Genomic DNA, 17,468 nt, shown 5'->3' with positions numbered 1-17,468 from the left:
TCAGAACTGTAGAAAAGTGATTTGATATTTTTTATAACAACAAAAATAATAGCAGCTAATACTGCTTAAGTCGTTGCTACATACCAGGCCCTGTTTTAAGTGCCTTTACTCACATTATCTCCTGCACTTGTCATAAAGGAACTAGACTGGGAACTGGAAGCAGGTAGGCACTCTGTCTCACTGTGACTCCACACTTAGAATAGCAGAGAACCCAGAGGAGGGTTGTTCTTATATGCATTTGTTGAGTAAATGGACCAATAGCTTTGTGAGATGTAGGAATGTGATTATTGACATGTTAACACAATGTTTAATATACAAATGCCCTTCTAAAACAGAGCCATGATCTATCTAGCCCAAGATTCTGTCTCCCACAATAGTTCCAAGGGAGTGGTTGAAGTAGGGCCTCATTGTCTTCCACAGCATGACCTCAGAGCTTCAGTGACATGCACAGATTTCTGATATCCCTAATGATATATGATTGACCACACGCCATGTGCTAGGCACTGTGCTAGTTAAAGCATCTCATTTAATCCTACTGATACTTTTATGGGATTAAAAACCCATTTCAGAGAGGAGGGAACTGAAGCCCAGAGACTTTAAACATCTTTTTTAAAGTCACACAGCTGGAGAGTGTTGAAGCAGGTATTCATATCCAAGCCTCCCTAAATCCAGAGCCCCTAGTTGTCCCTCTGCTCTGCAAAACTTAATGGTTTTTTGTGTTTAGCTTATACCACCTCTCTGAATAAAGAGCTCTTTCAGTTCCTATCTACTGTGTAACAAAGGATAGTTTTTGTTGCTGTGTAAATACTTGGTTCAAGTTTCAGCAGGAAAAAAGAAAGCCTGGCTTTAATCTAGTAATAAAAGTATGAGGAGGGGCTTCCCTGGTGGCGCAGTGGTTGAGAATCTGCCTGCTAATGCAGGGGACACGGGTTCGAGCCCTGGTCTGGGAAGATCCCACATGCCACGGAGCAGCTGGGCCCGTGAGCCACAATTGCTGAGCCTGCGCGTCTGGAGCCTGTGCCCCGCAACGGGAGGGGCCGCGATAGAGAAAGGCCCGCGCACCGCGATGAAGAGCGGTCCCCGCACCGCGATGAAGAGTGGCCCCCGCTTGCCGCAACTGGAGAAAGCCCTCGCACGAACCGAAGACCCAACACAGCCAAAAATAAATAAATAAATAAATAAATAAATAAATAAATAAATAAATAAAAAAAACAAAAAAACTCTAAACCCTATTTTAAAAAAAAAAAAAAAAAAAAAAAAAAAAAAAAGTATGAGGAGATAGGATAATTTATTTTATGTGTTTAACAAGCAGGCATCATAGCATTATATCCATCAGTACATTAGTATGTATCTCTAACAGATAAGGACTTTTTCTTTAATATAACAATACTGTCATCACAGCCAACAAAATTAAAATGTTAATACCTGGTCCATGTCCACTTTTCCCCAGCTGTCTCAAAAATATCATTTTGGACTTGATTTGTTTGAATCAGGGAGGATGAGGTATTTTTAATATGTAGTATTCTCTAATAAAATCCCCTCAGTACTCTTTGCATTAATGATTGCTATATTACTTATCAGCAACTTCTTCGAGAGATGCAGCAGATGGCCAGTCGTCCCTTTGCCTCTGTAAATGTTGCCTTGGAAACAGATGAAGAGCCTCCTGATCTTATTGGGGGGAGTATAAAGGTGAGATTTTATTTCAAAAGTCCCTGTAACTTAACTTATCAAAACTCATGCTTCTAAGTCTGGGGAACCAGAGAGAGCAAGAGCCTCATTCTGTTGCCTCTTATGTTATCCTCTCTCTTTCTTCTTAACAGTAAGTCCACACACTGAAAGTGTCAGGTATTCTTTTGCTTTCATTTTCTAATCTTTGATTCATGTTGTTAAGCAGTCTCATATTCAGGGAATTTTAAAATGTAAATAACTTGTCTGATATTCTTGTAAGTATTCTGTGGCGTAATACTTAAAAACTTGAAAATAGCTAAATTGAACCATTGTTCCTTGTAAGTATTTTGGGGGATTTTTTAAAAGGGGAAAAATCATGATTGACTACGAATTCTGTAGTCAAAATAAATAATTCTGACCCCCCCCCCACCATGATAAGACTTTCTCTTTTAACAAAATGATGAAATATTTCAGATACTCTTGGGAAACAGCTATATGTTCATGGAGATATGTATACACACACATATATACATATGTGTATGTATGTGTGTATATATATTATATTATATATATATATATATATATATATATATATATATATATATATATATATATGAGATTTCCAGGGACCGCTCTCCTTTCCCTCCTCCAAAAAAGAACAAACCATGAACCAAAACCAGAGCCATGCGTGGTCTAAAGTGGTTCTAGACTGGTAACACACCACATCTCACAGCTGAAGTAGATGTAGAGCCTGTCTGAGGGAAAACATACCCAATTCAGCCATGTAGGACTCCCATAGATCAAGACCAAGGAATCCGTGATCACCAAGGACAAAAGAGAAAAGCCATGAATAAGAGTCAGCAGAAACAACAGAATTGACATCTAATGAATATAATATAGGTCTGTATGAAATGTTTAAAGAAACGAAAGAATCATAAAGATGAGGAAGCCATGAGAGTCAAGAATGGCCAATCACACCTGAAAAAGAACCAAATGGAACTGTTAGAAATGGAAAATACAGTAGTTGAAATTTTTTAAATAATTCAGTTTACATGTTAAACAGCACATCAGACACAAGTAAGGAGAAAGCTTTTGAGCTGGAAGATGACTCTGAAGAAACTACACAGGCTGCAGAACAGAGAGACAAGGAGATGGAAAATATGACAGATAATGAGAATATGGAGGACAGAATAAGAAGACTTAACATATATATTATCACAGTCCCAGAACAAATGAATGGAGGAGAGGCAATATTCAAAGAGCTGAGAATTTTCCAAAACTGATGGAAGACATGATTATACAGATTCTAGCAAAACATATTGTAAGCAGGAGTAAGGAAAGAAAGCAGAGGGAAGGCAGGAGAGAAAGAAAACTACAGTTGGGTTTATCATAGTGAAACTGTAGAACTCCAAAGACAAAGAGAATGTCTTAAAATTAGCCAGAACAAAAAAAGATCACTACAACGTGGAGAAATTGGAACCCTTGTGTACTGTTAGTGGGAATGAAAATGATGCAGCTGCTGTGGAAAACAGTATTTCTCTTCCTCAAAAAAATAAAAATAGAATTATTATATGATCTAGCAATTCTATTTCTGGGTATATACCCAAAAGAATTGAAAGCAGGGTCTTGAAGATATATTCGCACACCATGTGCATAGCAGCTTTATTCACAGTAGTTAGAAGTTGGAACCAACCTACGTGTCCATTGAGGTATGAATGGTTAAACAGAATGTGGTATATATATACAGTGGAATATTACTCAGCCTTAAAAAGGAAAGAAAGTCTGACCAATGTATGTATGTACATAGATGAACATAGGTGAACCTTGAAGACATTATGCTAAGTGAAAGCCAGTCACAAAAAGACAAACACTGTATGATTTCACTTATATAAGGTACCTTGAGTAGTCAAGTTCATAGAGACAGAAAATAGAATGGTAGTTGCCAGGGTCTTGGGAGAGGAAGGAATGGGGAGTTGCCATTTAATGGGTATAGAGTTTCAGTTTTCCAAGATGAAGGAGTTCTGGAGACGGATGGTGGTGATGGTTGCACAACAATATAAATGTACTTAATACCATTGAACTGTATACCTAAAAATGGTTAAGATAGTAAATTTTGTTATGTGCATTTTACCACATTAAAAAATAACTGGGAAAAAAAAAACAGATCACCTACAAAGGAATGACAGAGTGACAGCTGACTGACTTCTCAGGAGCTACAAGAGAGAAGAAGAATGTCTTCAAAGTATTGAAAGAGAAGAACTGCCAGCCTAGGATAGTGTACCCAGTAACTACCTTCCAAGAACAAGGATAAAATAAAGATATCCTCAGATTATGGGAAAAAACGAGCACTTGCCACCAACAGACGTGTATAAAAGAAATGTCTAAAGGATGTGCTAGAGAGGAGGGAAATTACCCCAGGAGGGTGGAATAAGAGGGAATAGTGAATAAATCAGATGGTAAACATGTGCCTAAATCTAAGCAAACGTTGCCCTGATAAAATAGTGATAATTTGTGGGATTGAGAAGAATAGACAAGCCTACGTGACACCCCATGTCACACGTCAGCAGCATACGGCACAGCTGGCTGCTCCTTAAAATGCTGTCTTGACTTTCCTGTCAGGACACCACACACTCACCTTCTGGCTGTTCTGTGCTCTGTATTCTTCGTTCAACCCTCTTCATCTCCCAACATCTTTTAACACTCGTGGCCATCTCAGGCTCAGTCTTTGCGCCTCTTCTTACATCTTTTACACCTACACCATTGGTGATTGTCTTAGTCTGTTCAGGCTGCTATAAAAAGTATCAGAGACTGGGTGGCTTATAAATAATGGAAATTAATTTCTCACAGTTCTGGAGGCTGGGAAATCCAAGATCAAGGTGCTGGCAGATTAGGTGTCTGGGGAAGGCTTGCTTTCTGGTTCATAGATAGTGACTTCTAGCTGTAATCTTTTTTTTTTTTTTTTTTTTTTTGGCCACACCATGCAGCTTGCACCATGGGATCTTAGTTCCCTGATCAGGGATTGAACCTGGGCCCTTGACAGTGAAAGTGCAGAGTCCTAACCACTGGACTGCCAGGGAATTCCCTCTAGCTGTAATTTTACGTGGTAGGAGGGGTGAGGGAGCTCTCAGGGTCTCTTTTCTAAGGGCACTAATGCCATTCATGAGGGCTGTGTCCTCATGACCTAATCATCTCCCAAAGGCCCTACTTCCAAATATTATCACATTGGGTATTATAATTTAACATATGGGACTTCCCTGGTGGCTCAGTGGTTAAGAATCCACCTGCCAGTGCAGGGGACACGGATTCGATCCCTGGCCCAGGAAGATCCCACATGCCGCGGAGCAGCTAAGCCCATGCACCACAACTGTGGAGCCCACGTACCGCAACTATTGCAGCCTGCCTGCTCTCGGGCCTGCATGCTGCAACTACTGAGCCCACGTGCTGCAACTACTGAAGCCCGCACGCCTAGAGCCCATTCTCCGCAACAAGAGAAGCCACCGTAATGAGAAGCCCACGCACCACAATGAAGAATAGCCCCGGTTCGTCGCAACTAGAGAAAGCCCATGCACAGCAACAAAGACCCAGTGCAGCCCAAAAAAAAAAATTTAGCATATGAATTTTGGGAGTACACAAATATTCAGACCATAGCAATGATCTTATCCATCATGGATTTAAACACCATGATGTTTAAACCTCTCCCTTCAAACCTCTCCTGTGAGTATCCAACTCATGTATCAAATTGCTTGCTCGGTGTTCCCACTTGGATGTCTTAATAAGCATCTTAACAAATTTAACATGTTCAAAACTGAGTTCTAGATACTGTTCCCCACACCTGCTCCTCTGGCATAACTTCCCCAACTCATCATCCTAGTTGCTCAGGCCAGAATCGTCCTTGACTCATCCTTGCTCTCATCCTCATTGGATAACCAGTCCATCAGCAACTCGTTTTGACTTTATCTTCAAAAATATTTCCTGACCACTGTGCACCACCTCCACCACTGTTACCTGTCACCTTGATCTAGGCCATTATCCTCTCCCACCTAGGTTTTTGCAGTTGCCTCATAACTGGTTTCCCCACTTCTGCCATTTCACTCATCTATTCATCCCCTGTGCTGTAGACACAGTGGTTCTGGAAATGATTTTCTTCAACCAATTTGAAGAAATTGATGGCAAAATCCTAAAGATGGCTCCCAAGATTCCTGTCTCATGGATATTCAATCAAACACTACTCCAGGTTCTGCTATGAAGAGATTTTGCAGAAGTAATTAAAGTCTGAGGGTAGTTGATATTAAGATAAAAGGAGAGCTTTCTCTGGCTGGTGGCAGAAGAGGAAGCATGAGAAGTACTTGAGCACCATCACTGGTTTCAAGCTGGAGGGACCAGGTAGGGGGAAATGTGAGTGGCCTCCAGGAGAAGAGTGGCCCCTGGCTGATTGCTAGCAAGGAAATGGGGACCTTAGACCTAGAGCTGGAAGGAACTGGATTCTGCCAACTTGAATGAGTTTTGAAGCAGGTTCTTCCCCAGTGCCTCCTGGTAAGAGTGGAACCCAGCTGATAACTTGACTTCCACCTTCTGAAGACAAGAGCTGAGACCCTTGAGACCTTTGTGAGATAGAGCTGAGAATTTTTCCAGAACTGATAGAAGACATGAATAGGACCTATATCCCTAAGCAGAGAGCCCTACAGAGCTCTTGCCTGGACTTCTGACCTACAGAATTGAGATAATAAATAGGTGCTGTTTTAAGCACCGAAGTTTGTGATTTGTTTCATAGCAATAGAAATAGGGGCATCTTTAAAAATCACATCTAAAGGCTGTGAAGGTGTTTCTTCAGAAACACTGCTTTAGGTAATTCTTTGTTTTATTCCACCAGACTGTTCCCAAGCCCATTGCCCTGGAGCCGTGTTTTGGCAACAAAGCTGCTGTCCTCTCTGTGTTTGTGAGGCTCCCTCGAGGCCTCGGTGGAATCCCTCCTCCTGGGCAATCGGGTGAGTAGATGAGGGTCATTGACAAATGAGGTTTATGTTTTAGATGTGTGAAGGCTCCTTCCCTTTCGTAGAGAACTTGGTTATAAAAGCGATATTGCATTCAGGCAGACCTCGGAGATATTGCAGGTTCGGTTCCACAAAACGTCAATAAAGCAAATATCACAATAAAGCGAGTCACATGAATTTTTTGGTTTCCCAGTGCATATAAGTTATGTCTACATTATACTGTAGCCTGTTAAGGTGCAATAGCATTATGTCTAAAAAGACAAGGTACATCCTTAATTTAAAAATGCTTTATTGCTAAAAATGCTAGCTATTATCTGACAATGCGGGGTTGCCATAAACCTTCAATTTGTTAAAAAACAACAACAACAACAACACAGTATCTGTGAGGCACAATAAAATGGGGTATACCTGTAGTGCCTGCCTCGTGTCGTTGTGAGGATTTGGAGAGATGATCCCATCGCCACTGTATTCCTAACCCATCTTACCTGAGGTCACCATTCCTTCCTGGGAAAAACCTGGATCTCCGCACTGCCCCAGCCGCCTCAGCCTGCCAGTGGTATTGGTGCTTCCGGCCAAACCTTCTTTGCCGCCAGTGTTTCCAGTCCCCCAGGTCTGTGTTGCTCCTTTACTATCTTTTTCCTTGCTCTGCCTCTAAATGTAGGCTTTCTCCCTCTTCACTCCATATGCTCTTCCTCTGTCATCTTACTTGCTCTCATGGCTTCCAGCTAGCTCCCTCAAGCTAGTGGTTCTCAAATTGGTATTTCTAACACTACTGTATTTCTTTTTCTTTTTCACTCTAAGTATAAGGCACAAACAACAATTATAACATCCTAAAGGAAGTTTTTGAAAATTTATTCACAATTCTACCATCCAACACCCACCAATTTTCACTGTTCTGTTTCCTTTCCAGCCCTTATCAGCAATTTAGTTGCAATGATTGTATAAGTAATTTTTATTCTTCTTTTTTCATGTAACTATCATAAACATTTTTACAACTTACTGTATAGTGTTTTACCCATCTTTTACACTACTCCATCAAATACTTGAATCATAATTTAAATAAACATTCTTTTACTGTTGAACACGAAGGAAATATGGAATATAGTTTTGGAAGTATTTTGATTAATCATGGAGTACTTTGGAGGGATGCCTCAGACAATATGAATGTTTTAGACAACTTTCAGTTGAGATGATTCTGCAGGCCTCCACTCCAACTCAGCTTTCGGAAGGTCTGGGTCCGTGGTGTTCTTATGAGGGAGGACATTAGGCATGGCCAGGTCAGGATTTATTGTCTTCATTTCATAAGCAAATGGCTTGATTTGCCCTCATCTAGGGATTCCTGTGAGTTCAGCCCCTAACTTGGCCTTGTCCATGTTGAGGGCAGAATGACCCATTAACCTGACGCTCTGGAGCAGTGTCTCCTGGTCTCCTGCCCAGCTCAGCAGACATTGACTGGTGCTCCCTGAGGGCAAGGTACTGGCTAGGGGTGGGAGGGGAGCGGTGACAGGCTTGCAACACTGTGGCCTTTCCTCCTCCAGACTTTGCCTGATGTGCCCCAACCCCCTGGACTCCTGATGAAGACCTGCTCACTGCTTGAGAGCTACCCCAAGGGTGGGGCCATCCCTGCCACCCCTTCTCTAGCCCCCATTTCATTCATTCATTCATTCATTTTTATTGAAGTATAGTTGATTTACAGTATTATATTAGGTTCAGGTGTACAACATAGTGATTCAATATTTATAATAGATTGTACTACCTTTAAAGTTATTACAAAATAATGGCTAGTCTCCTTTCCAGTCTCTACACCTTAAGATTCCTCCTGCTAAACCCTGGGCTTTTTTCTTTTTCACTGTGAGCTTATTATTCCCAAAAATTAAGTAATCCCTGTCTTTCCCAGGTTAATATCTCTAATTCTTGTCCTCCTTGCCAAGCTTCACACCCAGTTATTCAATTGCCTACTTGAAATGTCTACTTGGATGCCTCAAGGTCTTATCAAACCTAAAATGTCCAAAATGGAGCTTGCCCTCTTTCCAACCAGTTGGTCCTTTGATCTCCATCTCAGTAAAGGAATTCATTATTCAGCCAGTTTCTCAAGCCAGAAACTCAAGAGTCATCCTAGGCAGTCCTCCCCTCTCTATGTATAATTCACTGGCGAGTTCTGCTGGTCCTACATCTGGAGTCTCATTCTTCCACTTTGTTTCATTTACTCTACCACGTCTCTCATCTAACCTTAGCTGCCATCTCTCCCCTGTAGTCTGCTTCTTCTACCCTTGACCTCTAAAATCCCAGCCCCAACCCCCTCCCACACCCCCATCCAAGCCATTCGCCTGCAGTTAAAATCATTCTTTAAATAAGTACATAAATAAATAAATGATGGTTATATTTCCCTGTGCTGTACAATATATCCTTGTTGCTTATTTATTTTATACATAGTAGTTTGTATCTCTTAATCCCATACCCCTGTCCTGCCCCTCCTGCCTTCCTTCTCACCACTGGTAACCAACACTCTGTTCTCTGTATCTGTGAGTCTGTTTCATTATATATATTCGTTTGTTGTCTTTTTTCAGATTCCACATATAAGTGATAACATGGAGTATTTATCTTTCTCTGTCTGACTTATTCACTAAGCGTAATAATCTTTAGGTTCATTCATATTGGTGCAAATGGCAGAATGTCATTATTTTTTATGATTGAGTAGTATTCCAGTGTTTGTGTGTGTGTGTGTATAAAAAACATGTTCATTATCCATTCATCTGTTAATGGACACTTAGGTTGCTTCTATATCTTGGCTATTATAAATGATGCTGTGAACGTTGCTATGAACGTTGTGGGTGCATGTATCTTTTCAAATCAGTATTTCTGTTTTCTTTGGAAGTATACTCAGGAGGGGAATTGCTAGATTATATGGTAGTTCTACTTTTATTTTTTTGAGGAACCTCCATACTGTTTTCCACAGTGGCTTCACCAATTTACGTTCCCACCAACAGTATACAAGGGTTCCCCTTTCTCCACATCCTCACTGACACTTGTTATTTGTGATCTTTTTGATGATAGCCATTCTGACAGGTGTGAGATGATACCTCCTTGTGGTTTTGATTTGCATTTTCCTTATGATTAGTGATGTTGAGCAACTTTTCATGTGCCTGTTTGCCATCTGTATGGTGCCTGTATGTCTTCTTTGGGAAAGTGTCTATTCAGGTCTTCTATTTTTTAATCGGGTTGTTTGGTTTTTTGATATTGAATTTATGAGCTATTTATATATTTTATATTAACCCCTTATTGGTCATATCATTTCCAAATATTTTCTCCCATTCAGTAGGTTGTCTTTTCATTTTGTCAGGGTTTCCTTTGCTGTGCAAAAACTTTTAAGTTTGGTTAGGTCACATTTGTTTATTTTTGCTTTTATTTTTTTTGCCTTAAGAGACAGATCCAAAAAAATATTTGCTATGATTTATGTCAAAGAGTGTTCTGCCTATGTTCTCTTCTGGGATTTTTATGGTTTCAAGTCTTAGATTTAGGTCTTTATGTATATGGTGTGAGGAAATGTTCTAATCTCATTCTTTTACATGTAGCTGTCCAGTTTTCCCAGAACCACTTATTGAAGAGACTTTTCTCCATTGTATATTCTTGCCTCCTTTGTCATAGATTAATTGACCGTAAGTGCATGAGTTTATTTCGGGTCTCTCTATTCTGTTCCACTGATCTATGTGTCTGTATTTGTGGGAAAACCATGATGTTTTGATTACTGTAGTAGCTTTTTAGTATAGTCTGAAGTCACGGAGCGTGATATCTCCAGCTTCATTCTTTTTTCTCGAGATTGCTTTGGCGATTCAGGGTCTTTTGTGGTTCCATATGAATTTTAGTATTATTTGTTCTAATTCTATGGGAAATGTCATGGTTATTTTGATAGGGATTGCCTTAACTCTGTAGATTGCTTTGGGTAGTATGGACATTTTAACAATGTTCTTCCAATTCAAGAACACGGGATATCTTTCCATTTCTTTGTATCATTTTCAAATTCCTTCATAAATGTTTTGTAGTTATCAGATTATAAGTCTTTCACCTCTTTTTAAATTTTTTTAAAATTTTTATTTATTTTATTTATTTATTTTTGGCTGCATTGGGTCTTCGTTGCTGCGCACAGGCTTTCTCTAGTTGCGGCAAGCGGGAGCTACTCTTCATTACAGTGCATGGGCTTCTCATTGCAGTGTCTTCTCTTGTTGCAGAGCATGGGCTCTAGGCACACAGGCTTCAGTAGTTGTGGCGCGTGGGCTCAGTAGTTATGGCTCACGGGCTCTAGAGTACAGGCTCGGTAGTTGTGGCGCACAGGCTTAGTTGCTCCACGGCATGTAGGATCTTCCCAGACCAGGGCTCGAACCCATGTCCCCTGCATTGGCAGGCTGATTCTTAACCACTGCACCACCAGGGAAGCCCCTTTTACCTCTTTGGTTAAGTTTATTCCTAGGTATTTTATTCTTTTTGATGTGATTTTAAACAGAATTATTTTCCTGCTTTCTCTTTCTGGTAGTTCATTATTAGTGTATAGAAAAGCAACAGATTTCTGTGTATTAATCTTGTCTCCTGCAACTACTGAATTCATTTATTAGTTCTAATAGTTTTTTGGTGGAGACTTTAGGGTTTTCTATATATAGTATCATGGCATGTGCAAATAGTGACAGTTTGACTTCTTTCCTTCCAATTTGGATGCCTTTTCTTTCCTTTTCTCGTCTGATTGCTGTGACTAGGATCTACCCCCCATTTTAAATGGTGCCCTTCTCTGGACTCCCGAAGCACCTGGCTCTGTCTTTGCTATAACAGTGGTCACTGGTGTGGATTCCCCACTCCATGCCAGGTACTAAACCTGGCACTTAAAAGCTACCCCCCTCCCCCATTTTATAGACTTAGTGAGGTGGAGTAAGAAGCTCCTCTAACATGGCTCCTGGGGGCCTCAGCAGGGCTCTGAGCCTGTCTGGCCTCTTCCCATGCATAGGAATCCAGCTCCCCCAGGACTGTGCCTTCCCTAATGAACATCAAGTTAATCAATTACCAATACAAAAAGGAGAATGGACCCACCAGTCCCCAAAGCAAAAATGGTAGCGGAGGTGGTGGGGTGATAAGCCAGGTACCATTCTAAGACTTTACATCAGTTCACTCATTGACTTCTCATACAAGCCCTGTGCTGTTCACCATTTACAAAAGAGGAAACTGAGGCACAGGGAAGTTAAAGAACCTTGCTTATTCCAAAGTCTGGCCCCAGAGTCTATCCTAACCCTTATCATGGTGTAGATATCAAAATAACTAGTGCTAGCTGGCAATGTGGAATGAATCTTAATTTCATCATAAAGACTGCAGCTTTTTCTTGGAGAAAAAGACAGGAGAAACTTAATGCTTAAAGCATGTCTGCAATCTTATTTAGATGCTCCCACCACGAGGCAGAGCACTTTGCTTGGTAGATCTGCTGAAAAGTAAGGTACTCCTTTTGTGTAAAATTGGGGGAGGAGGAGAATATGTACTTGTACAAATAAACCCTGAAAGAATATATACAAACTAATGAAAGAAGTTACTCTGATGGAAGGGGGGAATATGGAGGGAGACACAGGTTAGAGGTAAGATTTTTCCCATGTATGTACTTTATTTATTTATTGCACCATGTGAATGTAAAAAGAAATTTTTAAAATTATTTTTTAATAAAAACAAGCTGCTCCTTAACATGTGTTCCCTCTGTGGGTTCTCCCAAGGTCTCGCAGTGGCCAGCGCCCTGGTGGACATTTCTCAGCAGATGCCAATAGTATACAAAGAGAAGTCAGGAGCAGTGAGAAACCGGAAACAGCAGCCCCCTGCACAGCCTGGGACCTGCATTTGATGCTGGGGCCAGGACTCCCTGTGAGCAAGGAGTGGCGTGCCAGAGCCGTCTGCAGAGAGGGAGCAGGCAAGGAGACACTGTGCAGGGCAGAAGACTGGAAACTCTCGAAACATCCACCTCATCTGCATGTTCACAAGCTTTCTTTGACGGTTTCTCCCATCTGTGCTCCAGCATCTAACCTTTTACTTTCATATAGGAAATAATTGATTTAGTTACAGGTCCAGGGGTGATCCAGTTGTTGCTGGAGGAGGCCGGTGTAGAGCGAGTGAGAGAGCTAGGAATGACACTCAGGTTCACGTGTGGAAAACTGTTCTTGGGACTGTTTCAACAGTGCAAAAAACAAAGATGTAGTGTTTACAAGTAGACATTTGTCATCAGTCATTCTTGAACATGGTCTTTTAAAAACTAGTCAGATGAATTAACTTGTTTTCATCTGAAGCCTGCTATCTTTTTTAAAAGATGTGCTATTTATTCTTGCACGATTTAGGCAAATATCTCTCTTTCAGGGAGTAACTTTTTTTCTAGTTGAGAATTAATAATGGTCCATCTCTTTTGAATCATAAGATAGAAGAGGCTGTTTTAAATGTCAAGGTCAGCAGTGTTACTTGGAATGTCAACTGATATAATGGGTAGTTTTCTGTAGCAACTTGATTAATTTAGTCTGAATCCATTTGAAGTTCTCTCTCTCCTCTCTTTCTCTTTCCCTCCCTCTCTCTCCTTCTCTTCCTCTTTACCTCTCTGTCTCTCTGTTTCTGTCTTTGTCTCTCTCTCTCTCTTTCTCACACACACACACTCATACACTCACACACACACACACTAAGTGCCTAGACTTTAAATAGATCTAGCAATTGGAAAGTTAGTAAGCATAAGTTTTTACATAATTGCATTCCTACATTCTTATAAAACTTAAATAGCTATCATTGGCAATCTGCTCTTTTTCTAAAACCTAATTTGCCGCCAGGAAACAATTTTCTCACCCCGAGAAACATTTAACGTAGCAGCAGGGATTGAGAGGAAAACAGAAATGACCTAACTGTCAAAGCTCCTGTTTTTGTTATCAAAAAGGACACTAAATAAGGCATGTTCCCACGTGCCTCCTTGCCCCAGGTCACTCTAGGCCTGATGTTTGCTTCAGCCTTCTGGGTGCTCCTGCCAAGGCACCACAGAGGGAGGGGCTCACTCATGTTACATGTCTCCCTTAAGCCGAAAAGAGCATGACAGCACTTGGGACCCCTTAATCAAAGGGCAACTCTTTGTTCCTGTAGTCTGCTTGAGCTGGTGGGTCATTCTTCATTCTCAGGCTCAGGTGGAGTGCCAGGAGAGGGTCGGTCTCCTGTTGTCGGGCAGAACCTGTCCAAAGCCTGGAGGAGGACCTGAAGCTGTTTGCCCTCTTTCCCCCCCTCCCCAGGAGGAGCTCAGGCCTCCCATGCTCCCTCCCAGACCCAACGGGTAGCTATGGAGAGGGCAGTGAACGCTGATAAGGATGAAAAGCACATGGGAAAAATGGACAAGGGGAGAAAGTTATGCCAAATGAAAAGTGACCAAATTGAAGTAGTGACCAAATTGAAGTGGAGTAGGCCAGTCCCTGCTCTTCTCCCCAGGGCACTGCCTGGATGGTGTGTTGTCCCCGTCCATGGTGCTCTGTATTCTGGCATTATGCAGCAGCCTCCCAAGATCTCTCTTCTGCTTCAAAACCCAGTGTTCTATGGCATTACCCTGAGGGCGTAGACCTTTAGACAACAATGCTCAAGTTTGTGAATTTGGAGAAATTAATACTCAAAAGAGCAAAAACTGCGGCATTTCACCTTTATATGCAGTGCCTAGAGAGGGAGTATGACCTCTTCCCCAACACTAACCCCACTCCCATGAAGAATTGCCTGGAAAGATGTTTTCAAGGATGTTGAACCATAAAACACTGATGCACAAAACACCTCTACTTTGAGACTTGCCTCTCAAAATGCTGCTTTTTCACATTATTGTTAAAGAGCAGATGGTTCTGGAAAAGACCCCTCCTCTTACGAGCTCCCCACGTCCCTGCCCCAGATCACAGTACCCGCAGAGAGCCTGCCGGGGACTGGCCCTTCACCCCTGTGATTACCAGAAGGCCACTGGAGAGGACCCTCCCACAAGGGAAGTCCTTGTTTGTTCAAAGGACTGGTGTTTCCTTGGCAAAGAAGCCGCCTCCCCATGGTAGTCCCATGCCTTGAAATAATAAGCACCGTGCCCCATAGCCACCTGGTTATTTTCTTTTTTCTAAAAGATAATGTTTATTTTTTAAAAGGAAGGAAGGAGCAAGTGAAGTTTAATTCTGCTCCAACAGTGGAGAAACAACTGAATCCACCTGCTTCTCCTTTGCAGCCAGTAGCAAACAGCTTCTTCCAGGCTTGGGCCAGAGGAAGGGGGTGGCAGGAGAAGGAGGCACTCAGCTTAGACTCAGTTATCAAGAGGAAGTCATCTGGAACTTCAGAGCCTGTATATAAATTAAAATAGTTATGAAAACATCGATATTGCACTTGTACATAACTATACAGTAGTGTCTGAATGTTCAGACATTTGGAGTGTACATAAAACAGAAAAATATCTTAATGTATTTTTATTAAACATAATTATGTCTGAGTTTGACCTAATATGTTTTTGTGCCATATATTGGATATCCAGGTTCAGAGAAGTCCTCTCGTTATGCCCTGATACAATGATAACAAAGGCATCCCCATTGCGCCCACGTGTTCAAATGCGTCTGGGACTGATTGGATAGCTTCTAAAGTAGGAATTGTCTGTCAGTGCACATATGAAAATGCAGGCAGTGTGTGAAGAGACTCGAAGGCAGCAGGAATGTCTCTGTCCCTGTCATTGGCTCTGCGAGTGCGTTGTAACTCTCCTGTCAGCTTCTCGGAGCTGTGGGTGCCCAGGGAAGACCAATCTTGTCCTGAGAAACGCTCCTCTTAGTCTTTAGACTCCAAGACTGTACCTGTAGATCTAGTCAGATTTTCCAAAAAGGGCTTTTCCAGGCTGCATTTTGTTGTGGTTTTGTCTAAATTTTTAATGACCATTTCCCAGGACCATAGTTTACTATACTGAAAACTGGGAGTGGGAGTGGGCGTGGCTGCTTTGTTGATAAATAGCTCCTCATGGAGAACCTCACCCTGGCCTCCTGTCCACCTCCTGCCCCCTTCCCACACTGTTTGGGGAGAGGTCTGTGCTTCCCTGTGAGGATCACCTCTAAGTGTGGTAGGAGGTGTGCAGAGAAGGCAACCACATACTCCCTGAGCTAACCTGGAAGAAAAGCAGCCCTGGACAGAGACTGTCAGCAAAAGGCCTGAGGTGCACGATTGGAGATGCACCGGGAAATCTGGGGCAAATGGGAAGACCAGGGCACTATCTGTAGAAAAATACATTTTATCTTTCAGTGCAAATCTTGCTCCTTCAATTTAATAGAGTATATTTAGAGATGGGATGGGAGTGATTCACTTTCTTGGGTGGTGGTATCCTTTTCATTAACACCTTTGATCCTTACATTTCGTTCATTCATCCATTCATTCAACAAATATTCACTAAGTACTTACTAACAACCTAAGCTAACACTAGAGCAGTGACTGAGATGGAAAAGCTGCTCTTCAGAATTACAACAGAATCCAGCTCCTCAAACCTGTCAACCCAGGAGACCTTTCCTTGTGGTTTCTGTGAGAATTGGCCACCTGAGGATAGACCCAGGAAGGCAGAGGGTCTGGCCTCAGGCCATGCACCGGCTCTCAACCTGAAATGTTTACCCAATTTACCAAATGGCTCAAACCATAAAAATCACTGTGATGGTTTGTAGATAGCCAAGCCCACCAAGAGACATTTCCCCTGAGTTGTCCAAATTCATAAACACCCTCGCCTGCAGGGAGACGATTTGGGAGTGCAGAGGAAAACTGGCACCTTCTCTTTTAAAGGCAATAATGGAATCGACTTTCAATAACTGAATTTGTGCACAAAACATTCTAAACACTAGTGAAGCCTGTTTTGTTGAACTAATTTTGGCTCTGGAAATGTTTTATAGTTATTTACGGTTTTGTTTTGGGGTTTTTTGGTTTGGATTCAAGTTTAGTTTGTTAATATGTATAATTTAGCATCTGTTGCACTCATGTAAATATGGAGTAAGTACTGTAAACTATTTCATTGCTGGGGATTGTGGATGTTATACATACATTAAGGACTGCAATTTTTTGGTATTTTTTGTATTGTAAAATAACAGCTAATTTAAGCCGGAACAAGAGAATTAAGGGAGGTCTGTGCATTTTAAACACAAATGTGAAGAACTTGTATATAAACAAAAGTAAATACTATAATACAAACTTCCTTCTGAAATAAAAGTAGATCTGATAAAAATGTGGGTTTTGTTCTAAGTGTTTGATTTTGTTTTGTTTCAATTATTTTTACAATTTGGTCATTAGAACCTTAAGAAAAGGGGAAAAACATGTTTTAAAAAGTTTACCAGTTTTCAGACTGCCTTAGAGGAAGCACTTGGCAGTCCATGACTGAGGTGTAAACCAACAGGGTGGGCACCTCAGACACCTCTGCGCAAAACTGAGCCCTGGGGCGTGGGAGGAGCCCTGAGCAGCTTGTGAGCAGACTCCCCAACATCCCCACTGTGGCCTACATTGCCCTCAACACACCAGTGCTGGGGACAGAAGACTCGTGTGCAGGACAGCTCTGCCTGGGCACCATCACGCCCATGCCGGTGCCTCGCCAGCTGCCCTTGGTCATTCAGCTACTCGTACTCTCATGGGCTCCTGCTAAACCTCAGGTATGCTGATAGGTTTAGTCTTCCATGGCCACAGCATTGTCCTTGGTCTTGAATTTTTATGAAGTTGTATGTCCATTCACAAAGTCTTGTCTGTAGGCCTTCTGCGTGCCCAGCCCCACTTTATGCGGCTCCTGCCCTCAGAACAGGGTCAGAACAGTGC

At 41.8% G+C, this 17,468-nt stretch overlaps 1 protein-coding gene across 3 annotated transcripts in view; it reads left to right on the top strand.

The window, feature by feature from the left end:
* Positions 1-16,892, top strand: part of ATRN (attractin) — a 162,128-nt gene extending 145,236 nt beyond the window's left edge. For 2 of the 3 annotated variants that reach the window (XM_057530146.1, XM_057530145.1), the window contains exons 27-29: positions 1,582-1,689; positions 6,539-6,653; positions 12,398-12,662. In XM_057530146.1, coding sequence (XP_057386129.1) covers positions 1,582-1,689; positions 6,539-6,653; positions 12,398-12,522 — 348 coding nt within the window. In that variant the 3' untranslated portion in view covers positions 12,523-12,662. Of the gene's footprint in view, positions 1-1,581; positions 1,690-6,538; positions 6,658-12,397 lie in introns of all 3 variants that reach the window. The other variant, XM_057530149.1, reaches the window with a different exon arrangement.
* The last annotated feature ends 576 nt before the right edge of the window (positions 16,893-17,468 follow it).

Source organism: Balaenoptera acutorostrata, chromosome 15 (genome assembly GCF_949987535.1).
Source record: "Balaenoptera acutorostrata chromosome 15, mBalAcu1.1, whole genome shotgun sequence".
NCBI classification, from domain to species: Eukaryota; Metazoa; Chordata; class Mammalia; order Artiodactyla; family Balaenopteridae; genus Balaenoptera; species Balaenoptera acutorostrata.
This window is presented reverse-complemented; position numbering and strand designations above follow the sequence as displayed.